The 25,521-nt window shown below is 39.0% G+C and overlaps 1 protein-coding gene across 1 annotated transcript; it reads right to left on the reverse strand.

The window, feature by feature from the left end:
* Positions 1-17,330: 17,330 nt before the first annotated feature.
* Positions 17,331-25,288, reverse strand: tmem120aa (transmembrane protein 120Aa). The gene is made up of 12 exons (XM_028466604.1): positions 25,131-25,288; positions 23,608-23,726; positions 23,029-23,148; positions 22,180-22,239; positions 22,006-22,101; positions 20,036-20,125; positions 19,861-19,926; positions 19,699-19,760; positions 19,224-19,316; positions 18,690-18,754; positions 18,506-18,574; positions 17,331-17,766 (listed from the first exon to the last, which is right to left on the reverse strand). The coding sequence occupies exons 1-12, from the start codon at positions 25,206-25,208 to the stop codon at positions 17,653-17,655; spliced, it is 1,032 nt and encodes a 343-aa protein (XP_028322405.1). The 5' UTR covers positions 25,209-25,288; the 3' UTR covers positions 17,331-17,652.
* Positions 25,289-25,521: the final 233 nt, after the last annotated feature.

The following is a 25,521-nucleotide window of genomic DNA, read 5'->3' on the forward strand; positions in this document are numbered from 1 at the left end:
CGCTTAGAGCTAGTTTTATAGCTAGTATTTGCCGCCACCGTCCATGATCCGCAGACAGCTGTGGTTTAGTCCAGAGATGGTTGTTTTAATAGTGCAGCCTGTCTCACAGCTGCTGGCCATTTATAGCATTTGTTTGGATGTGGAAAGTGAGCAGCATGTTTGCAGCATTGGCTGGGTTTTTACATAATTCATCAGCAGCTTTTCACACACTGACCAACAAAGTCTCTCTTTGAGACCCAGTCGTTAAACAAAGCGGCGTGTGACAGTTCACATCCCCGAATATCATTCAGCGACTGTTGAAGCTTTTATGCAACAGAGTGACCTCCTGTCTGTCTGAACAGTCATGAATGTGAAGTAAGAATTAGCCTTTCTTAGGCTGTGAACTGCAGCTTTTATACTCATTCTTCGTTTAGGGTTTAGGCTGAAGCAGGAACTGACCAAATGAGTCGTAAACATTGATCGCACTAACATTAGATTTGCCGTGGTAATCGAGTTTTCACCAAGAGTAAACTGTAACAGTCGTAATTGTGGAGTGGCCCTTTAAGACTATTTTGGTTGTCCACTATGAATGATGTCATCAGAATGCACCCGACAGATTGGGAAGCACCATCATGGACGATGGACAGACGTTTTAGAGCATGCTCTGCTCCTGTTTTCCCCAACCTCACTGTGACGCGCGGGTTGTGTAGCTTCTGCTTATTTCATGTGTGTTAAGGCAGCAGCCGTCCAACCGGGCTTTATATGGTTGATGAGTGTCCTGTAATAAACGAACCAGCACTGTGGAAACCCCAGTACCAGTGTATTCGTGAGTTCTTCATCACCACTTTATTTCACATAATTACTGAGCTAGTCTTAGCCTTCACGCACGACCCGTCCTCGTTACAAATGGCGCCCGAACAACTCTTCCTTGGACCTATTCTTCCTCGACCGATGACTTCAAGCTGTTAAGAACAATATTCCAGCGCGAACCCGAGGGGTGGAATCAAGCTTGGAGCTTCCGTCGTCCTGCACGTGGAGCTGCAGGATAGCTTAGCCAAGGCTGTGAATCACCGCTGGAACACGCACACCCGACCGGCCGACGACGGGAAATACCGGTACTTTCTGTTGGAGCTTTCTGCCGCGCTGAGACCGTATAGCAGCCTCATCACAGTCAGCGCATCGGATCATTGCTGTTTAACCGGGGTTTCAAGCGAACGGAGCGACAGCTCGGATTCAGCCTCTCTCTCCTCTCCACCGCAGCTGCTACACTCGCCTCCCCGGATCCACCGGGTCAGCTGCACCGTTCTCTCTGGTATGGCCTTGTTCACTGGAGAAGGTGCCTGATGTTAAGCCTCTTTTGTTGCATTTAAAGACAAAAATAAAGAAAAACGGAAGAAGTAAAAAAACTGAGGTAAAAAAAAAAAAAAAAAAGTTTAAAGGATTTGTGATCGAGAGTGTGACAGCCTGTCAGCTTAATTCTTCTGCACTACATTCTTATTGAGTGTGAACTGTTTAAATTCACGGTTGATTTGAAGAGTATTATCACAGTATATATATTTTTTTTGCTACTTTACAAACATACTTGCTTTATAGCATATTGTGAATGCACAAATTATTTTTTTCTTGGGGCAAAATCTGAATTTTTTTTTTTGAAAGTCGGGTCTGCAAAGTGACTGTTAAAGTTGCTTATTTATAGTGGTCATACATAGAATCCATAGTATTTTGTGAAGTCTGCTATATATTTACAGATTATTTGAGTTTTGATAACTGTGCATTATGGCCACTCATCCTGAGTTTAATGACTCTTATGAAGATTTTGACCTACCTGATTTAAATGCTCCTAGACAGACTCCTGCTAACCTTGACATTAAAGTGCAGTGTTTACAAGCAGAGGTTGAAATGCTTCGGCAGTGCCTGCATGACTCTCTTGACCTCCAAAAAGACGTACTGGAACGTTGGTCTAGGCAAAATAAATCAGGAAGCACAGTCCACATCGACCAACCTGCTCGACCTTGCCCAGTGGCTTCTTCAACGCCTTATGTGTCTGAGCCCTACAACAGGAGGCCAGGTCACATTGAGACCAGGACACCTTATTTCACCCAGACCCCAGCACCTGACCCCCACTCCCGGTCAGATTCAGTTGACCTGATCAACACAACCAGAGTCCTCGCAGCAGCGCTTCATCAGGCTAAAATAGAACCCCCAGTGTTCACAAATGAGGGAATGATTCATCCAGAGGAATGGTTACAGTCAGTCAATACTTACAAATCCTCCCTGGGTTTGACAGACACTCAGGTTCTCAGCGAACTGCCACGCTTCCTTAGTAAGGAGCCCAGGAAATGGTTTAACGTACTTAAAACTCACATTACCACTTGGACAGAGTTTTGTGAGCTCTTCAGAACAGTCTTCTTGCCTGCTGACAACCAGGAGCGCATCTTGAGGGGCATCCTCGACTGTGTCCAGCGCCCTGAGGAGCCCCTACCTACATTTGTTGCCCACATGCTCAACGAATTTAAACGACTAAGAAATCCACCTTCAGAGCAAGAACAGATCGAGCTGATTTGTAAGCATGCACAAGAGAAATACAGGGTGGCTTTGTATGGTACACGCATTACATCTGTCATTGAACTGTTGCTGCGAGCACATGAACTTCACTCGGTCCTTGGTCTGAACACAACACAACAACCCCGTGTGCACCTGAAAGGTAAAACTGATGGAGGGTCCTACTGCTTCAAATGCTCCCTGCCAGGCTTTACATCTCGCACATGCCCTAACTGCTCCACAAATCCCAGGGGATCTCAACCTCCTCAGTCCACCATTGAACCTCCACAATCTCCATATCCAAACGTAAATTCTGTTCCTAACTCTTCAGGGGCAGAGGGGGGCAGATCTTGGACTGAAACACAACAAGGTAGGAGGAAGCAGGGAAACTCCCACGGGGGGAGGTCATTTCACAGAGGCAACCCTCCCCCCAGACAGTAACTTTGCCTCCCTCAGTTTCACAACCCTCCCATGAACAGCCAGCGCTTAATCATGTGGAGGATGACACCTCTCAATCTTCATGGAACACTCCATTCAAAGTTAAAGTGAACTTTAAAGGTGCAGCTTTAGAGGCTACGCTCGACACAGGTGCCTCTCTTTCAGCAGTGAGAGCAGACTTAGTCCCTGAAGTCACCCAGAATCAGTCTTTAAAGAAACCATGGACAGCCCCACCCATCAAACTAGCAAACAGCACAGCCTGTGACCCGTTAGGGATTATCTGGTTAACCATTGGATTTATGAACAAAAGAGTCTATCAGCGGTTTGTCATAATCCGTGAACTCTCTTCTCCCTTAGTTCTCGGAATGGACTTTATGATTCGTACCTCACTGACTATTCATATACCAACCAGAACTGTGCTCATTGACGACAACCCTCCATGTCTCGATGTACTTAATGACTGTGGTGTAGAGACAGCTGACTTTGAATGTGGTGCAATGACGCTTCAAGATGCTTCACAAATCACCCTTCATAGCAAAGTAGAAAGTGCCAACTTGGACAATGTGCAAAAAACAGAAATGTTGGGACTACTCGAAAGCTACGGTGATCTGTTTGATGGTCATCTTGGACGCACCTCCATGGCTGAACATGTCATCATAACTGAAAATGAAAAACCCATTAATCTCCCACCCTACCGCACTTCACCTGTAAAAAAAACGCATTATTGAAGAACAAGTGCAAAATATGCTGCAGGGTGAGATCATTGAACCCGCATCAGGACCTTGGGCTGCCCCTGTGGTCATTGTTACCAACCCTCCACGTGAGCCACGGTTCTGCGTTGATTTTCGTGGCCTGAATCAGTTAACTGTGAAAGACTCTTACCCTTTACCACGCGTGGATGACTCTCTAGACTTCCTGTCCAGAGGAAAGTTTCTCACCACTTTAGACCTAGCAAGAGGATACTGGCAGGTTCCCATCGCAGAGGAATCTAAACCAAAGACGGCTTTTATCACGCATTGTGGCCTCTTTCAGTTTAAAGTTCTCCCCTTCGGGCTATGCAACGCCCCAGCAACTTTTCAGAGGCTTATGAACAATGTTCTTGCCGGTCTCATCTACAAGTCATGCGCAGTGTATTTAGATGACATTGTAGTGGTCTCGCCCACCTTTGAGCAGCATCTCGTTGACCTGAAAGAGGTCCTGGACAGACTCAAGTCAGCTGGCCTCTCCCTGAAGCTGAGTAAGTGTCAATTCTGCCTCAGTGACCTCATTTTCCTTGGCTACCGTGTCTCCCCAGCAGGCATACACCCTGACCCGGACAAAGTGAGAGCTGTGATGGACTTCCAAACACCAACCTCAGTAAAACATGTGCGACAGTTCCTCGGCTTAACAGGCTACTACCGTCGCTTTGTACAGGATTATGCACGACATGCTGAGCCACTTTTTGCCCTCACAAAAAAGGATTCCCCGTTTAACTGGGACAGCAAATGTCAAACAGCCATGGCCTTCCTTAAAAACTGCATCACCTCGGCCCCTGTCCTCAAATTCCCGGATTTTGCACGCCCTTTCTTCATTCACACCGACGCATGCAATGCTGGGCTCGGAGCAGCATTAATGCAGAGAGATGATGATGGCAGAGATGTTGCTGTTGCATATGCTAGCCGTGCTCTGCACAAGTCAGAACAACCTTATTCCACCCCAGAGAAGGAGTGCCTTGCCGTTATCTGGGCTTTGGAACATTTCAGGCCGTATGTTGAAGGTCTTCACGTAACGATCTTCACAGACCACAGCAGCCTTAGGTGGCTAATGTCGCGCCCCAACCCTTCTGGCAGGCTAGCTCGGTGGTCACTTCGCCTCCAAGACTTTGACTTTAACGTGGTTCACAAGCCTGGTGAACGCAACAAAGTGCCCGATGCCCTCTCCCGCAACCCTCTTCCAGCAGTGGACCCGCCTGTTGACCTTCTGCCCCCATATGCTGTGATTGGAAGCATGGATCTCCGCACCCTGCCCTCTGTGACATTGTCGGACCGGCCACAGATCCGCAAGCTGCAGCTTGAGGACCCGACCACTAGCATGCTACTTCGTCAGTTGGAAAGTGAACAACAAAGTGCAGATGTAACCCAAAATCTCAACCAATACACTATTCAGGATGGCCTCCTCTATTTGAATGATCCCAAAACAAGGTGTGGTCTTCATCCACTAAAACAGTTGAAACTTTGTGTTCCTGCTGCCATGCGCAGTTCTCTGCTCAGGTATTATCATGATCATCCCACAGCTGGTCACTTGGGCATTGCAAAAACTTTAGCGCGCTTAAAACTCAGGTTCTTCTGGGCGAACATGTCCTCTGATGTGAAACAGTATGTGGTCTCTTGTGTTATCTGCCAAACTACCAAACCTAGCCAAAGAAAAACAGCTGGTCTTATGGTCCCCATTCAGCCACAGAGACCATGGGAATACACAGGTGTGGATTATGTAGGACCACTGCCTCGTTCATCAAGTGGAAATGCCTACATCCTCGTCTTTGTGGATTACTTTTCTAAATGGATCGAAGTGAGTGCAGTCAGAGAAGCTACAGCTCAGGTTGCGGCTAAAAAGTTCATCAGTGACATTTTTGCCCGGCATGGTTCACCCTCTTACCTCATTTCTGATAGGGGGACACCTTTTGTCAGTGAGCTGTTTGAGCATGTCGTATCAGTACTGGGAACTGAACACAGACTGACTACTGCATATCACCCCCAAACAAACGCAACAGAACGTGTTAATCGCACACTGAAAACGGCCATCAGAGCATACGTGGAGGACAAACACACATCTTGGGACAAATTTCTCCCCCAGATCTGTTTCGCTCTACGAACTGCCCCCCATGAGAGCACAGGTTTTAGCCCCTCTATGATGCTATATGGACGCGAACTCGAAACTCCACTTGACCTCGTCACTCAACCTTCCTGGGATGGAGTGGATGAGCCAGCAATCCCCTACTCTGTGAACCTGAAAGCTTCACTTCAGGAAGCTCATGATCATGCACGTGCAGTACTTTCTGCAAGTCACATTCGCCGGAAACGTTACTATGATTTGAGGCGCCGTGACACCTCTTATGAGATTGGAGATCTTGTCAGGGTAAAGTCCCACCCCAGATCGGATGCACAGGCTAGCTTCACGGCTAAATTGGCTCCTCTTTACACCGGTCCCTTCCGTATCTCAAGACAGATGTCCAATGTGAACTATGTCCTCACTAGAGTCGACTCCGGAGAGGAGGTTGGAGTTTTTCATGTAGCTAATCTGCTACCATTCTATACGTGGGACACGGCCTCAACCACCAAGCGTGCTGGACGTGTGTCACGAGTCACACAGGATCCCCCTTCGGAAGAGAGTTATGCGCTCCCCGCTCTGGAGAGTCAGGACTCATGCATTCCAGATGTTGCTGCTGAGGATGCTGCCGATATCGCCAGCACTGTGCCTACTGACAGAAATGTTTCTCACACTGATTCTGACTCTTTTGTCTCTACTGATGAACCTACACATGAGAGGGGTGACATAGTTAAGGCCACTGACGGTCATGACGCACTCGTGGTTGACTCTTCGTCTAACCTTACGGACTTTTACGACCTCAGACCGAGAAGAGCCCCTAGAGTCACCTCTGGTTGGTCAGTCAATAGGTGGACCAACCCTCATCACACAAACAGACTTAACCTGAAATGACTTTCCACTGTTTGACTTCTTTCACGGTATATGTGATGATGTGACTGTGGTTTAGGTTCCTAATGCAGCTCATGTCGCACTGTTATGGTTTGTTATGAGGTTCTTTAAACTGGTTGAAAAAAAAAAAAAAAAAAAAAAAAAAAAAAAAAAAAAAAAAAAAAAAAAAAAAAAAGCACAAAAATGGGATTTCTTACTATACTTGTCTTGCAGTGCTTGTTTTTGTGTTTCTTTATTTCTGCATATGATTTAGCTAAATTCACAATGTGGGACACTTTCATGTATGCCAGATGTTCCAATATTTTTCTGTAATTTACCCTGTTTGGTTAAGAGGTTTTGTGTGCTTTTACATGTATGGGAGCACTTCAATATCAGTCTGTCTCTCAGTAGTGTACGGCTGGGGACAGCCTTTTTTTTCACCAGGGGGGTAATGTAACAGTCGTAATTGTGGAGTGGCCCTTTAAGACTATTTTGGTTGTCCACTATGAATGATGTCATCAGAATGCACCCGACAGATTGGGAAGCACCATCATGGACGATGGACAGACGTTTTAGAGCATGCTCTGCTCCTGTTTTCCCCAACCTCACTGTGACGCGCGGGTTGTGTAGCTTCTGCTTATTTCATGTGTGTTAAGGCAGCAGCCGTCCAACCGGGCTTTATATGGTTGATGAGTGTCCTGTAATAAACGAACCAGCACTGTGGAAACCCCAGTACCAGTGTATTCGTGAGTTCTTCATCACCACTTTATTTCACATAATTACTGAGCTAGTCTTAGCCTTCACGCACGACCCGTCCTCGTTACAAAACGTTGATGCTCATGGCGACCTTTGCTAACCTGTCCTCAGGACAAAAACCGAGCCGGAAAATCTAAAATCTGATGATCTCATTGTCAAAATATTCACTGCTTACTGTGGAGGAAACATCTCAAACATGCACAACCAGTAACATGATTTTTGGCTGTTTTCACATTTTCATAATATTTGATGTATTCTTTTTTATTTTCTATGACATTATAACCACTAACTTATGATGGTCTAAGTTCCTTTTAACAAACACAGTGCACTTCCTATCCAAAAGATAATCTTCTGCGTTGCCTTCTCGTCCAGTGGTTCCCAACCTTTCTTGTCCTGTGTACCTGTTGAGCCTTTTTGTCATACCACGAGTACCCCCTCACTCATACGTGATCATGATTCTCCAAAAGTAGAACATAACACAACTGAATATTCCATGCAAGTCATTTTATTTCATCTTCTTGAATTGAGCAATTAATATTCAGCCATTATCTTCTTATTTACCTCAAATTAAAGATAAAAGTATGTTTCCTTAAAGGCAATAAAAATGGTAAATATAAGAAATATTATAGTAAACGTTTGTATTATCAATACTAATACATTATGATTGTATTGTTATTAAAGAAAAATAATAAAGTTGAAATTTGAAAAAAATTAGAAGAAATAAAAAATAATGAGTAACATAAATAAATAAATACAAAACAAATTGGTTATATTATATATATATATATATATATATATATATATATAACTTTTATGACATTTAGCACAATAGGAGCTTCTTTGAATATGTCCCCTTTAAACAAGCATTTTAACAAGTCATAGCGCACACGTACAATTTTATTGACGGACTTATGATACGACTAAGAATATTTTTTATTATCTTGGATAAACATTTTTTATTTTTTCGCGTACCCCCTGCAATGTGCTCACGTACCCCTGGGGGTACACGTACCCCTGGTTGGGAAACACTGTTCTAGTCTAACTGTAACAAATCGTAAGCGTTAGCTGCTTAGATCCTATATTCCCTTTGTCCTTTGCCTCTTGATTGATACTGACCACTGCAGACTGGGGAAATCCCACAGCAGCTGCTGTTTGGAGATATTTTGTCCCAGTTGTTTAGCAGTCATAATGTGGCTTTTGAAAAACAGTCTCAAATCCTTCAGACATGTTTTTTTTCTGAACTGGAAAGACAAATATTGACCTGCTTCAATACCACTACTTTTAGCCATTAGCCATTATTACCCATACCATTTGGGTTCAGTTGGTTTGGTTCTATGTTATAAACTCTTTAATGCCGTATAACATTGGAGATTTAGGTTAATTTTGCAATCAAACGTTACTTTAACCAAAAACGAACAACTACTGTATCTAATTCTACAAATTTTCCTCTCTACTTCCTGTGCACCCACAGCAATACTTTGGAAACGAGACGTTAAATATTAGGATGAATGGCAGGTTTAGGTCATTTTAATGCTTTTTTTTTAAATTAATAAGTGTTGTAGTGAAAATGAATGTGTTACTTATGCATAGTGGTACGATCGTAATGGAGGTAAATATAATAAAGGTGTTTTATTTCCTGTCAGTTGTGTATTTATGCTCTTGTTTATTTTACTTGCAGATGAACTTCCTGTTTATCTGCTGCTTTGTTCTGCCAGCAACAAATTGGATCCTCATTTGCTTTTATTTGGTGTTATTGTTGCTCTAAATGCGTGCATGCTCTGTGCAGCTTTGTTTTATTTGCAGCTTTAACTCGTCACAGCGTGTGAGTGCACAAATGATTCAAAAGGGAAGCGGTTACCCGGGGCAACTGGAAACAATGGTGACCTGCAGTCACCGACAATAACAGCAGTGAAAGTAGCAGCTGAGGGGGAAAATTGTCCTTTTTACTGCCAAAAAAGATGGGAACAAAGGCAATAAAATACCACACAGTGGAATAAAAAAAAGCTTTTCAACGTGTGACAAAGCAGAGATGTGATATTTTACACCAATGACAGGAAGGGTTTTGTGAGCGTTTTAGCCTCTTTGTGCACAGTACCTGCTCAGAGGTTCAGCATCACTGGTTTTTATAGCTCGTGACTCAACAGCTGTCTAGTATTAGCCCTGAGGCTTTGTAATGATGCCATGATAGCATTACACAATCCAAAACAAGTCTACTAACAGGAACTTTTCTTCTTCTTTTTTCTTCACATTTTCAGATTTCACAGTTTCCAGCAAAATTATCAAATTTAATTCAAACATTTAATAATATTTGCAGCAGGATTATTGTGAAGGTGACTTTGAAGAAAGGCTTAGTGTTTCATTGGGAAAATCAAGATAACATAGAATGAATCTATGTAATAAATCTGGATTTAATCCAAGGAGAGAAAATGCACACAATATAATGTAGTATTATACTATTACTTTCATATTAAATCTCAATACATTTGTTTGCCATGCCATGATCTTAAGATAATTGCAAATACAAAATCTGGACTCTGATGTGGATTATATATATTTTGTGTATCATTAAATCATGTTTTTTTTTTTCTCAGTTTTACCTTCAACAGTTCAACAAACAGTTTCTAAATGGACTGTAGGGATAATCGTGTGTGTCTATGATTTTAACCTTGTGATGCAGGGGCTTCATGTTCAAATTGTATGTGTACAGTATGTGATGATATTGAATTAGGCAGGCTAAGAAAATGAACAGATGGTTTTAAATACCGAAGATAAGAGCAGGAAAGAACATAAAAATTTGTAAAATACTGCAAAAATATCTTCTTGTTGACGAACAACAACTGTATTTGTGCAATTTAAATCCAAATCTCAAATGGAAAAAAAGCAGATTCTCTTGCAACTTTAGAGACATACAATAACTTACTTAAATTTAGAATTTTATCATGATACATTTTCATTTTTGACTCTGAGAAGATGCTAAAACAAAAATAAATACACCTAAAAACAGAATAGAAAAAAACACTTAAAAACACACAAACACACACACACACACACACACACAAACACACACAAAACAACAACAAATACATAAAAAAATAAAGAAAAAGCATAACGAAAAATAATAAACCTGGTTACAAAATCCTAAGAAGCAGCTGACCACTTCAATAAAGGCAAGGCAATGCAAATGTATTTGTAAAGCGCATTTCATACACAAGGCAACTCAATGTGCTTTACATGATAAAACATTCAATTGTTTAAAATCAATAAGAACATTTAAAATCAACAACATGACCAAAAATCTCTCTCTCAATAATACACAGTAGAGAAAAAAAGTGCCTTTAACTTTGATTTAAAAATGTTCACATTGGATGCTGACTTCAGCTCTGCTGCAGTTCGTTCCACTTCTTTGCAGCATAACAACTAAAAGCAGCATCACCATGTTTACTGTGAGCTCTGGGCTCCACTATCTGACCTGTGTCCATAGATCTGAGAGACCTGCTGGGTTCATACCTGACTAACATCTCACTGATGTATTCTGGACCAAACCCATTCACAGATTTATACACCAGCAGCAGAACTTTAAAGTCTATTCTGAGGTTGACTGGGAGCCAGTGTAAAGACTTTAAAACTGGAGTAATGTGTTCTGACCTCTTTGTTCTGGTTAAGACCCCAGCTGCAGCGTTCTGAACCAGCTGTAGATGTTTGATGCTCTTTTGGGGGATTCCTGTCAGAAGACCATTACAATAGTTCAGTCTGCTGGAGATAAAAGCATGGACCAGTTTCTCCTGATATTTCTTAATCATTAAACCTTTCACTCTGTAGATGTTCTTTAGGTGGAGGAAAAATAAATAAAATAAAGAATGTAAACATTGGCCCTGAATCCATATGTCACATCTTGCCAAAAATGGCTGCTCCCCATGGATTGAATTTTAAGGAATAAAATACTTCAGAAAAGTAGTTTAGGAGTTTTTTTTGTTAGTCTTTTAAATAAATGTAAACGTCTTTTGTTATTTTGTAAAACATTAAACACACAAAACATTGTAAACATGCACCTATATTATTTCTTTGGCTCATTTGGGTATTTTACAATGTGGGTCAATGATTTGTCACAGTTCATAGAGCGCTGCACATGTAAATGCAAATCGTAATGTCTTCAAGATATGTTTTTAAGGGATTTTCTTTTTTCTTTATTAAATTTTTACTTTGCTCATTGAGCAAAGGGAAAAAAAAAAACCTACATTTCTACTTCAAAGAAATCGGCCAGAGGGGAATCATGATCTGCATTTGGTATAGCGAGGTGAGACCACATCCTTTCTCTTCAGAAAACGCCCTAACACCATTTGCAAAAGAGAAGGTTGATTTTCTCTTTGGAGTCTAGGGAGAATTGGACACACTTAAACACAATAGCTACAAAATGTAACACCAACAATGAAGGACTTTCCCCTGTGGTTGACTGCAGTCTGCTGTGCAGGTAATTGTAGAATGGGCGTGAAGCCCCCTGACCGCTGAGCGAACTGCAGGAGGCCGTCGGGTGTTTATTTGACCCAGTGCAAGGCGACTGTATTCAATCAGAAGACAAAATGTGTTGGGATTCATTTTCATCTTGCTCAAACCAAATTGGCCATCTGTTTTAATAAAACGGACAATGTATGTAGGAGTGGAGCCATCGACCCAGTTTACTGTTCAGCCTTCAGCCCCTCAGGCCAACACCTCCAATATGTGAGTCAAGGACTCCATTTGGGTCAGCAGTGCACAACGCTGTGAGTTATGAATCACGTTTAGGTATTATCGCGTTTGCGTATGCATGTGGTCAAAACGAAACCATATAGATTTGAACAATTTCTGCAGGTATTTAAATCAAATGAGGGTTAAGAGAGAGCACAATTGGAGGATTGTGGAACCGAGTTTTAGTCTTTTGATGTCTATTGATGCTGCTTTTGTAGCTTTTATGTTCTTTTAATTGTTTCTCTTCTCATTTTCTTACCATTTATTGCCTCTGAAGCTCTCAGTTTTTGTAAAAAACCTGTCATTTCTGCAAATAATCCCATAAAATTCTTACAAATTGCATTACAATTCTTGTGAGAATGGGTTGCAAATTCAAGGATTTGTAAAATGAGAATCATTGGGGGTATGATATCTGGAATCTCTTCCCTTCATTTATTTCAAAAACAGTGGTTAAATAGTTTTGAAATTCTTCTTCGTAAAATTGTAAAGATTAAAATGAAATTCAAATGTTCTTTTATTTTAGAGTAGCTGTCTGTATTTTGGAGACTATTGTAAGAAGTAGTAGTTATTGGGAGTATGTGTGTGTTTCTGCTGTAAGATCTGACTAAAAAGGACCATTTCTTTAGTGTTGGGCCTTCTATGATTTCTGCCCTGCTTCTATTAAAGGGACTGACTCTGAGAAAGATGAATATACTCACAAACAAGTGGAGTCTAATCCTAAATGCTCTTTGATGGTTCAAGAAGTTGTGCAGTCGGCCTTCTCCTCCCGGTCTGCATCCCGTGGTTTCCATGGCAACCCCTCAGCCCTGTGAAGAGTTGGCCCCAATGAGCTGAGATGAAATAAAGATGAATTCCCTTTTTTCTCTCCAACCCCTGCGCTTCCTCATCCCTCATGTGCTCATTTACCAAGTGGATGCAATGGTGCTGGCGTTCTATTAAATATGCATGTTCGTTAGATTCATCGTTCAGCTCATTTTTCAAAAGGTGAACGAGACGCTGTCGTGGGACTTCATTTGCTATGGAAAAAGATGTGAAAGAGGCGGCTGTAGAGGGCAGGGCTGTGTTTGCTGTGTTTTGTTGAATCATTTACTTGACGTTGCATCAAAGCAACTTTCTACTCTGATCAGCATGTGGTAAGATGCTCCTATAATATAACCAGCAGGTGACAGATTCAAACACACACCCATGGTAATGATGACACAACACATTACAAAAATTAGAATATCATGGAAAAGTTGCTTAATTTCCATAATTCCATTCCAAAAGTTAAACTTTCATAGATTATAGGTTCAGGGCCCACAATTTAAACAATTTCAAGTATTTATTTGTTTATTGTTTTTACATGATTTTGGCTTCCAGCTCACAAAACCCACGAAAACAGGATTTCAAAAAATTAGAATACTGTGAAGAAATCACCATTTACTTCTCAGTTTTTGCAGAAAAAAAAAGAGGAGAAAGACTCATTATGAAGAAGCCCAAATTATGTAAAAATAAACAAATAAATACTTGAAATCCTTTAAATTATGGGCCCTGAATCTATAATCTATGAAAAATGTAACTTTTTGAATGGAATTATAGAAATGAAACAACTTTTCCATGATATTCAAATTTTTTGGAAAGGGACTGTAATACTGATAGTTTCTTTCAGATGCCCACGTGTTTTTAGCTCATCGTTTAAATATTCTGGCAAAAATGATCTCAACCGCAGTGCGATTATTTTCCGAAATTCAAAATGTATTAAAGGCAAAAACAGGATAGAGTACGTTTCATATTTGCAAGTTCTAGTGCTGATCTATTCAACATGATCAGGTGTGCTGGAAGTAGAAAACATTGATTCTAACTGTGGCTTTGTGATGTTATGATATCAAGATGTTTTTTTTTGCGCACAATCATCGTGGAGAAAACATCGTGACAGCCATGGCTCCTCACGTTCAGCGAACTACAGAATTGCGTGCAATACACAGGAAATCTAATTAATAATGATGCATTATCACAGGAAAATATATTAATTAATGAGTTAAATCGTCACTTTGGATTACCTTACAAAAAAACTAATGCTCAGTAGTGTGTTAGCGTTAGCTGACTTAGCTTATAAGCTAATGCAAAAAAAAAAAAAAAACATAGCGTAGGGTTTCCTCATTGGCTGCACTGTAATCAAGGAGAGCAGCAGGCCATAAGAATTTAAACATCTTTTAAACAGAAAATCAGTGCAGCTGATCCTGAGCTCAACTTCCTGTGGTGCTGGTGCAGACAGGAAGTCACGACTTTTATTGGTCAAACTTCTCAAATAAATGTAGTTTTAAAAGTAAATAGGGCAGCTATGCACTTTTTGTCATTATATAACATCCAATTATTACATTTTCCCCCCTTGACGAAATTTAATTAGGCTACATCAGATAGTCAGGATAAAAGTACTTATCCTATGTTTCTTTTTTCAGTTAATTTAAATTTTCATCATTATCTTTTTAGATATTTCACTTTTATCAGAAACGACATTTTTCCTCAAGTTGGAACCGCTCCATTGTTTGATTTATATGAAGAATTGTTTTGGGGTCACACTGTTGTTAGGAACATTGGTTTAAAGCACACATGGTAAACTTGTGGTCGGAGGGCCACATGCTCTAAGAAAGGAATGCACAAAATGACACCAAAACATAGGAAATGATTGGAAAAAGGCAGAAAACAACAACAGAAAACACACAAAATGACTCTAGACATACAAAACAACAACAACAGAAATACACAAAAAATGAAAACTTTTTAATGATAAAAAATCAGAACTAATAGATAAGTTAAAGGACTGGTTTTGAAACTCAATCGCTCCTGTTTCACTTTACTTTATAGCTTATACTGTATGTATGGATGGAGTTGTTGAAACTTTTATACTTTTCTCCTAAGGCTCTCTTAAAATACATGTTTTTCTCACAATGAAAATTTAGTTTCGGGTAGATATAAATTATATTACAATCATAATAACAAATTTAGGTATGCTCGGCAATAGACCAGCAACATTCTGACAGTAAAAAAATGAAAAAAAACAAACAATAAAAGCAGATGTAAAAGGAGCAGGTATGAGGAAAACACTAAACTATTTCAACAAATGACTCAGATTCAGGTCTGAACAACTCTGACATGTTTATAAGGTCAGGATGAAAAGGCCAATTTAGAGTTTTCTAAGAAGGAGAGCCAATGGACCACCTGAGATAATAAGAGAAATCCAAAATCAGGGGGAGGAAGAAGGTTTTTCTTCACAATTAATTCCTCTAGAAAGACCCGCTTCCTCAAGGCCTCCTCCCTTTTAATCCTCCTGTCCCAGATGGAGGCCCTTCAGTGCTGCCATCCTCTCTCACACACACACACACACACTGCATGGGACAGAAGTGCTGGTGCATGTCGGGCCCACTGAACCTCAGACACCCCCCTCAGCCTCCCTGCAGCTGCTCACTCCTTTCACAGAGAAGGTGAGCACAGATAAGAAGTCTTTATCTGAGCTGCTGCAGAGGGAGGCAGGTTAAGTTGGAGGTGAAGGCCTAACATGGCGGCCCCGGCTTCCCTCTCCCTCCTTTCTGATGTCAGTCCCTGATCCCCGTGTCCCATGGGCTCCTTCTCCCCACCCCCCCACTGCAGCAGCTTTAATGAGAAAGATGAAAGAAGAGCAGGCTGGGAGACAAACCCCTCTCCTCCTCCTCCTCCTCCTCCATCAGCCCACTCACTGTACCCCTTGTCCCTCCAGCACTAACTCCTCTAACATTTTCATGGTGGGAGAAGCTCTGCAGCCAGAAAAAGAAGTAGGTTCCTATTTTAGATCTTTAAGGTATTATTCCTTCTGATCTTCTGTCTTGTGTTCTGGCTGCTGCAGGTTCACATCTTAAAGTGCAAAAAAAAAGCAGCTAAACCCCAGCATCTTTCCTAGACTTTTATTAATTTGTCTTCTTTCATCCTAAAGGCAGGCAGGTGAGTTTCCTCATATCTTACAGTTCTATGACAGTATATTTGCTTATGAATTAGTGCATCAGTCCATTTTCCCCACAATGGCTTTCTTTGGTTTTCAAATTCTTAACAGCAACTGTTCCAATTTGATATGTTTTAAAGGTCCCTTGAATGTGATGCCATCTCTATGGAGGTAGATTTGTGACTTTATTATGCAATAAAAAAAATAAATAAAAAAATTTCAATTCAAAAAAAGTATTAAAATACAAAAAAAAATTTGAGACTCAAAAAATTGCATTTGAACATTTTTTTTTTGATTGAAATTATTTATTTTTGATTGAAGCAAACTTTTTTTTGATTTAAAAGTTATTATTTTTTTATTAAGTGAGTAATAGACACAAATCTACATGCAAGAAGTTTGTCATCAAATCTAATAAAGAATGGGGGCGTGGCTAGTCTGACAGAACTGTGAAATTTAACACACCGAGAAAGAACTCATAAGAAAACATCAAAATGAAACTGGCAGATGCCTCTGAGGAAGACTGACAGCTGAAACAAGTCAGGAGACCAAAGTTTATATCCTGAAAAAAGTTGTCTGAATAAATGAAACCTTAACATTTAGTTAAAGAAGCCTTTCCTTCATCATTCAAGACGTCTTAATGAAAATAAAGTGCATTAACTTTTTTTTTTTTAGTTTTGCTTTTGTTTTTAGTTTCAGCAATAAAAAGATTAAAAAAAGATCAAGTTTTACCTGGAGATGATCTCTGCTCACTGAATCCATCAACACTTCTTCATATCTTCTTGGCTCAAAGCAGCAGAAGTTCCACAATAACAAGTGACAACCTTTTAAAGCTGCCACATTAAAACCATCTTATTTGGCCATAACTCTTGCACAACTCAATGCTCCCACTCTGTGGACAAAGTGCATACTACAGCAGTCTCACAGTGGTTTGTTTGTGTGGAAGAAATATCTTGTCAGATGCTAATTTCAAAGGAAAAAGATGTTTCCATCAGACAATAAAGAGGACATATGACCATAAGTTGCTATAAAGCATTAATCTCAATTTTCATACTTCATACTGCAGGTTTTATTGGTTAAAACCATCAAATGTGTTGGCAAAATTACGATTTCTCTTTTTCCATCTATTTAGTTATTGTGTTATTTGTATTTTTCCAGTGGATTCTTTAAGGTTAGGGGTTTTCCCTTTTTCATGGTTCAAGATTTAAAAAGTGGCAAAAACACAAACACTTCCTGATGACTTTAGGGCTCAGGAGGAAAAACCACAGCTAAGTTTCCAAGTCAAAGGCACAAAAAGTTCACATTTATTCCATTCGCAGCCAAAACACAGACATGCTAAAAAAGAGTGATGTGCTGTCAAACTCAATTTGATCACAGCTGCTGAAATGTGTAAAAATAACATTATTGAAAGGTAAAACACTGATCCAGGAGGTAACTGGGGCTGATGAGAGCTGCTAATCCCTCTGTTTACGTGTAAAATACACAGGCACCTGAGATCAGCGGCCGCGTGTAAATATTCAATGAAAACAAATTCCAGCACAATCCCAGTGAAACGCATTTCTGTGCGTTTGTTGGTTCTGTCGTTTCCTCCGGCCTCAGATGCTTTTGGGCTTGTCCTGGTTATTCCTGTACTTCTGGTAAACCACTCCCAGCGTGGTGAAGAAGTTTCCCATGAACAGAACCATGTAGGAGCAGCCGCACATCGCAACCTGAAACAACACACAACAAAGTCAAATCAACACACACACACACAAACTACATGTATATAGGATTGATGTAGACACATAATAATTAATATGAGATTGTGATGAAGAGAGTCAATCGGCTTATTTTATGTGTGATGAAAAATAGAGATGCTGCTTAATCTGAGCATACATTACTGCCTGATGTCAATCTGGGATGAAAAGACAGACTAAATTGAACTATTTAGAGAAAAGAAAAAAAAAAAAATCACCTATTGATCGCTAATAGACAACCTAAATATCTTTATAGTAATTGTTCGCCTTGTCGTTAATATATACTTCAGTATTAAAAAAAAGATTTAAAAATATCCCCCTTTAATACCTTTATAATATTTCCTACATTAGTTTATTTATTCTAGTTTGATCTAGTTTCCTCACCTATTTTGATCCAGCTTTGACTGTCCATGTGAGACATATTCCCTGTGATGGTGTGAGTATAGATGCAGTGATGATATCAATGATTTTGGTTTGAAAGCTGTTTTAAATAGGAATATGTATGAATCCCAGGGAACATTCTTACTTCACCGGTAAGCTTTATTTTGTTCTTTTCCTGCCTATTTTTTTCAAACTAACACTGTTTTTGTTAAAAACAAAAACAAATAGGAGTTGAAATAAAAAGACAGATCCAATGTTTAAAACAAACGTATATTTGACAGATGTGGATGAAGCAGCGCTGAGGCCACATGCTGAATAAGCTGCTACGAACCTGCCACTCTTTGCACTCTGGGAGCTGAAACATGTTGAACAGCGTTAGGCTGTTATAAAGCTGCCAGAACTGGAGGAGACGACAGAGGGAGCAGTTAGAAACATCAGCTTTGGTTCATGTACACGCATTTTTATTACGTGATTTTACTGGCTTAGAAGTTTCCAAAAGGTAAGGTGTTACTCACATGACCAAAAAACAGGAAAGGAAGGAGGAAAGTGAGTCCTCTCCACATCCAGGATTGGAACCCCTCTGAGCACCAAAGGATAGAAGGAGAGAGGTCACGCACATCTACAGTCACGCACACTCATGAATATGCATAAGTAGGACACAGAAAGTGACTTTTCAGAGGCTAAAACTCTGGAAAACAGGTGAGTTTGGGAAAATAAACCTCAAATACTATGTTTTTGGGTTTCTTAGAACAAACGGAGATGGGTGAAAAATAGCATGACATGGGACATTTAAACATCACTTTCCCATGGGCAACATCTGATCTGCTTCTCCTGAAACTGCCATCCAACATCCATAACTCCCACTAACTCCCTGCCTGCTCATGTTGAATAACTGTTCACTTGGATTATTGTGAAAGGCTCTTAAAATACATCATCATTATTATTATTAATACTTGCTGATTCTGATAGTAAAATGTTTGAATAAAGTGAATCAATGCGTTGGTCCTAATTTAATGTCTGATCAGTGAATAAGCTGATGATCCACTCACCCACTGTAAGGTCCATGTTGTGTCTTTCTCCGAGCGCTCGCAGTCTGTACAAACAGCCGCTCTGATAGTAATACTGCAGGAACTGGACAAAGCCTGGAGACCAGTTTAAAGACAAATTTAAAAATGCACCATTCCATAGCATAGAGCCTTCAAGGCAAAAAACATTCCGTTAACAGGTTATAGAACCTGCCTCTTATATTTTACCAGTATTACTTTCTTTAGGTTCTTTTTTTAGCATCAACACAAATGGAGCTTGAAGTGAATTGTTCCCAAGTTTGGAAAATTATTGCAATGGAAAAACATTTGATCCTTAAGGACTAGTGCCCGGTTTTTGTTTGAAAAAAAAAAAAAAAAGACCATTCAAGCAGCAAGTCTTTCCTCCTGTTTTTGTGGATATACTGTATTCTGAGGGAAATAGTTTGCAGCAACATATTGTGTGTGTGTGCGTGCATGCGTGCGTGTGCGCGCGTGTTACTTTGGTATTGGCAGTAGATCAGGAACTGGCTCCGAAACATTTGGTAGAGATCGCCGTCTGGCCTGAAACCAACATTAATCTTTGGTTAGAAATCAAGCTTTAATTGTTTAAAAAAAGAAGAAGCTAAACTTGAAGAGCAGAAATGATGGAGAATGTCCTCACCACGTCAGCATGACTCCAGACAGGAAGGTGGATACGTAGTGATGAGCAACCCACCAGCCTCTGATCCTGAAAAAGGCACAGAGCTAATGATAAAGGAAACAGCTGTGTCTGCGTACAGTAAGAGAATGGAAAATAAATCATATTAAGCTGTTTAAGCTGTGAAGCAGTTGCCGACCTGGAGCCGTTGCTGATGAGGATGCTCTCCCGGATGGTGAGCGTGCAGTAGTACCACACCAACAGGAAGTTGAACAGAGCATCAAGAGTTCTGAAAAGACAAAGCAGAATAGCTGAGAGCGACGTCTTTATTAATCACCAAACAATTCTTTGTACAGAAAGTTACCTCATTGACATAAGAGATGCAACAACCGCATAAACACACAACTTCCAAACCTTTCTTTCTCTGTATTAACAACAATAGGTAGTACAAAATAAAATATTTGTATAGTGAGTAAAACAACTGTCATGTATACACCGCAACACCAAAGATTTGCATTGATATAATTGATTAGTTAATTACAGAGTCAAATTAAACAAGGCAAGACCCGTATTCACGAGGCAAATACGTATTTGGCAGTTGAAAACTGGCAAAAATAACAACCTGTATCTGGATTTGTTGACAAGTTAAATAATGCAGGAAAAACAGAAGACTGGCCTTGACATTAAATATGACTTTGAGTGAAGGTCAAGGTCACACATTGAAAGGAAATATTATTCAATGGTACCAGTCTGAGCACTGCATCTCAATTTGTGGCCAAGTTATAGGGAAAAAAAATTGTTTTTATTTTCTTTTTGTGACGTCATGAACTTTGACCTTTACCAATCTTTTTACTGGTAGGTCGTACAGCTTTAATCTAATTAAATAAAATATTCCACCTGAGATGAGATTTTCATAAATGGAAGCATCAAACTTGTAATATAAACATTCATAGAGATATAGAAATATTTGGTTTTTGACACTTGACGCGACCTTGAGGCTCCAAAAAAGGTCGACTGCACATCCTTGACATTGACCCTACGAGGTGACATACGTGTCATTAGTGCTGCATTAATAGCCTAGGAGGAGTTCTAGGACAAAGGAGTTGCAGAAGAAAAATAATAATAAGAACTCCTACAATTACAATGTATTTGACAACTGCCAAATACATTTAATATACAAAAAAACAACACATTTATGATTAGCTATTGAGCAACTGTAACTACTCAAACAGGAAGTTGTCCATAGAATCATATCTTGTCAATTAATTTTGTCGAACAAAATAATCTCCATCTTACTTTAATAACATAATAATCACAGCTGCAAACATTTACCAGCGTTTCCCAAACCGAGGGACCAAATAAAACAATATCTTTTTTAAACTCAGTAAAAATAATTTTAAAATTACAACAGTGATTATCTCGGATGTCACGGCTTAGTTTGAAAATCGCTGCAGTAACAGATGATGCACTGAGCGATTAGCCTTGGTTACTATGGTAACATGTTACAACAGATGTTACAATTACTATTCAGGCAATGCGCACATGGGCAACTGCTGCCATGCAGTCCTCGGTCTAACTTTGTGCTGCCCCCAAAACAAACATACAAACGGACTGAAAAATACAACCATATGACAACAAAAATACACAAAATTATTTTTTTTTAAACTATACAACATGACAGACAAAAACACTTTGCTCTTTCCTGTATTAATGCTCATATCTGTTATTATTCTAAATGCTGACATCAGTGTTAATAATGTGGCCCCTGCTGTGATAAAAATTGACCATCTCTGGCGTAACGAGTCACAAATGCTTTGGAAAAGTCACGTAAATCAAAGATCAATAGGGATCAAAGATAAATGACCTTATACATGTTTATTGACACAAACGTAGGCTTCCTTTAGGTATAAACACAAGATATTTAAATGTTTAATGCTCCTGTTACCAAAGATATAGAGTAGCATGAGTCTAACAGTGTCAAACTCATAATATATTCCATGCATGAGTTTGACTAGTGATCAATCCAAAAACTACATGATTTATTAACTGGTGCACAGTTTTAGTTTCAGGAAACAGGAAAAGTGCTATCAAAATGTAAACTATGCACTTATATGAGGATATTAAGAGAAGTGACATCAGTATGACATCACAGACTTCGGTGGAGCTCACCTGTAGCTGAACACAAAGCTGCAGGTGAAGGAGAAGATGAAGAGGATGACGGTGAGCACCAGTTTAAACTTCTCATACTCGTCCTTGTAGGCGAATCTGTGCCGTCAAAGAAAACCAGTGCGGTAATGTGGAGCTGACGTTGTTGTGTGGGAGTGAGTGGAGGCGGAGACTCACTTGGACTGTTTGTTGAGGAGGGTTACGTTGACGTTCCCCAAAACAAGAGAGAGATATAACCTGAACAGGAAGAGCAGAGAGTCAATCATAAAAGCAACACAGGGAGAGAGAGAGGCACACATTCACCAAAAACAAACACATGAAATACATAAAAGGTGTACACAGCCTGGACACAGGGGTGAGTATTGGCAAAGATGTTGCAATACAATATTATAACGATATATTGCAATGTTCTACCCAGTTAATATCAAAATTAAACTGTATACGTTCATCAGAACATATTGATCATTCAGAGAACAAACTGAGTAAAAACTATTTGCTTCAAAACATCCTATTTATTATTCATTATTATATCTACAGCGCCATCTACAGGAGTGGAGGTGCGGAAGTGGCACAACTTTCAAGGTTTTTATGTAGGAACAGGAGCAGGTCAACATGCCCAGTAGTTATGCTGCTCCGCTGAGAAGTGACAATGTCTCCAGCAGTAGAAAACACACGTCCACGAAAATGTGAAAAATACAATAAGAAAAATATTGATTAAATATCTTTTTTTTTTTTTTTAAATCAATTTAAAAAAATAATAATAATAATAAAACTTTGATTTAAAATCGGCACCCAGAAAAAAATCGCGATATTTTTCTTTTTTCACACCCCTACCTGGACATAGGTCCAGTTTCTGAAATAATTAGTGTTATTGATGTGAAATTACGGTCAGATTCAACGATTAACAAATAATCTGCTTTACTTAGGATTAATACAATGGCAAGTCAGTGGTTTTACAGTTTAAACCTTAAAATAAAACCTGATTGTGGTCATAATGTTATTTATTTTATGAGAGAACACTGGTACCCGTTCTTCTTTGGTAGAAAAGCTTCCATCTCAGAGAAGGTGTCTGCTCTCTCTTTAATGGACTCCTTGATTTCTGTGATTGCGTTCACTTCCTCTGGAGCAAGTTTGGTTGAGTTGCATCTGGTGTTGAGGAGAAAAAGAAAATGAAAATCCTCCATCAACATCTATTGTTTTCAATAAATCACACTAAAATAAAGACGCTGCAAAATAAATCTTGACTGTGAGAAATAGATCTTTAATCTCTAAAGTAGTGAAATGGACATTTTACAGATGAATTTTCAAACAATAACACTGCATCATTTCTTTTCTTTTATTTTTTTTTACTGAGCTGCATTTATAATGAGGATTTCAGTTTTAATTTAAGGTGTGTCTTAATTAAATACATCTGAAGAAAAAAAGTAAAAGCTTCACGCACAGTTTAAGTGTCATTAATGCTGTATGCATGTATTAGCTGCTTGTTTTTGATGTCATGCATTCATACTGGAGGCAGAAGTTCATTATTTATTATTCAAAATTGAACAGTTTACAGTACATGTATTAAATGAGAGACCATGTCATTAAATCTCTTCAAAAACTCACTCTTCTAGTGAGGACGAGAGTTCTCTGAGCTTCTTCCTCTGACGACTGATTGACCCCGAGCAGCTGATCTGCAGTTTGGTCACTTCTTCTAGTTTCTGTTTGTACAGACGATGAGTGTCCTGATGAAAAAAAAAAAAAAGCATGGAAACACAAATTTTTACTTTACAACAAACACACACATAATAGAGGTGGTTGGTTTAGTTAGGAATATGAATATACAGTATATTCATATGAACCGAATATAGGATTTCAGACAAATTTCAAAAACCAAAGTAAGAAAAAGAGTTTGATTTATATTGCACTGAGTTAATGCAGGAGCTTGGACAGAATAAAATAAATTAAAAAAGAATATAATTTAAAAAAAAGAATAGATTAAAACAGAATAGAATAAAAAGGAATAGGTTAAAATAGGGCTGGGCGATTCAATGCACTTAAAAATGATTGCAAACATCAGATATATTGTCAAAAGTGCAACTTTATTGCTGTGATTGTCCTCAAGAGTTAAAATGCATAGATCAATCCCAAAATAAAAAAGTAAATGTTAAAAACAAAATAGGATAGAATAGAATAGACAAAAGATACATATTCTATTTTCGTCAAACTATTCCTCAACCTCCTATTTTTTATTTGTTGTAATTAGGGAAAGGGTTAAAATCATGGCACATTTGTTAAACATCATAATGTATGGAGGTAGATTTGTATTAAATTAAAAAAAACAATTCCAATCAAAGTGAAAAAAGTGTTCAAATGCAATTATTTGGTTCTCAAATATAGATATTTTTGCATTTTAACATGTTTTTTAATCAATATTTTTATTTTTGATTAAAGTAAACTTGTTAGTGATTTTGTCTTTTAATTTATTTATTTATTTTTGATTGAATAATACCAACACGAACCTACCTCCATAATAATGATAATGTGACTTATAACTTGAGTGTGGACCTAAATGTCAAATGTTAAAATTGTCCTGCACACGCTGGAAATCTTTAGTCACGTGACAGACTGTTTATTTTTGGAAGCAGCAGATCGTTTCTCACATATTTGTAACATGTTACATGTTAGGGCAGAGAGTGAGACAACAAACCACCATTTAAGCTGAATCCTTATAAGAACACAATATTAAAGACTGTTGTTGTGGCCCATTTTCAGCAGCTGCATTAATCAGATGACTTATTTTGTTATTCAAAGCCAACTGGTGTAACGCTTCAACTAGTGGTCATGTAAAATGGTGACAAAGAGCTGGTAGGAACAGTAGAACTATTACCTGGAAAAATGAACAGTCTCTTTATTATGTGATGCGTGCCGTGATACGACTTATTGTTGTATTTAGCGGTATACAAATAACATTTAATTTCATTCATTTGTGTTTTGGTTTAGTCAAAGTTAAGGACAAACGACGATGAAGTTTGACGTGTGGTCACTGAATAACACGGTTCCCATTTGAACCGTACCACCGCAGGTCTCCTCTCCACCCAGGGCCGAACCACTGACTACGGTCGGACACAAACACAGGATAAACTGACCTGAATGTGCTGGAAGTCTTTCTCCATATCCTCAAATTCCCGCACACACTCGGCCATACCGGTCGGACTGAACAACATTTTGTAAAAGTCAGGCGAAGACAAACATTAGAGCTGAGTTTCCATTTCTAAAAAAAAAAAGAAGTAACAACTGTTCATCAGAAAAGTGACGACAACACCCATTGAGGACCGGCCCTTCAAAATAAAAGCCTAGTATTTATTTAAAATAAATAAATAAATAAAAAATAATAATTCTAAACGACAAAAAACATTAATCCTCCAACTTACAGACACAAAGTAATAATAATAATAAAATCTGACGTCCAACCAACAACATCATTTTAGTTTAGTTTAATTATATTTAACATGTGTAGCAAATAAATAAATAAATAAA

Source organism: Gouania willdenowi, chromosome 14 (assembly GCF_900634775.1).
Source record: "Gouania willdenowi chromosome 14, fGouWil2.1, whole genome shotgun sequence".
NCBI classification, from domain to species: domain Eukaryota; kingdom Metazoa; phylum Chordata; class Actinopteri; order Blenniiformes; family Gobiesocidae; genus Gouania; species Gouania willdenowi.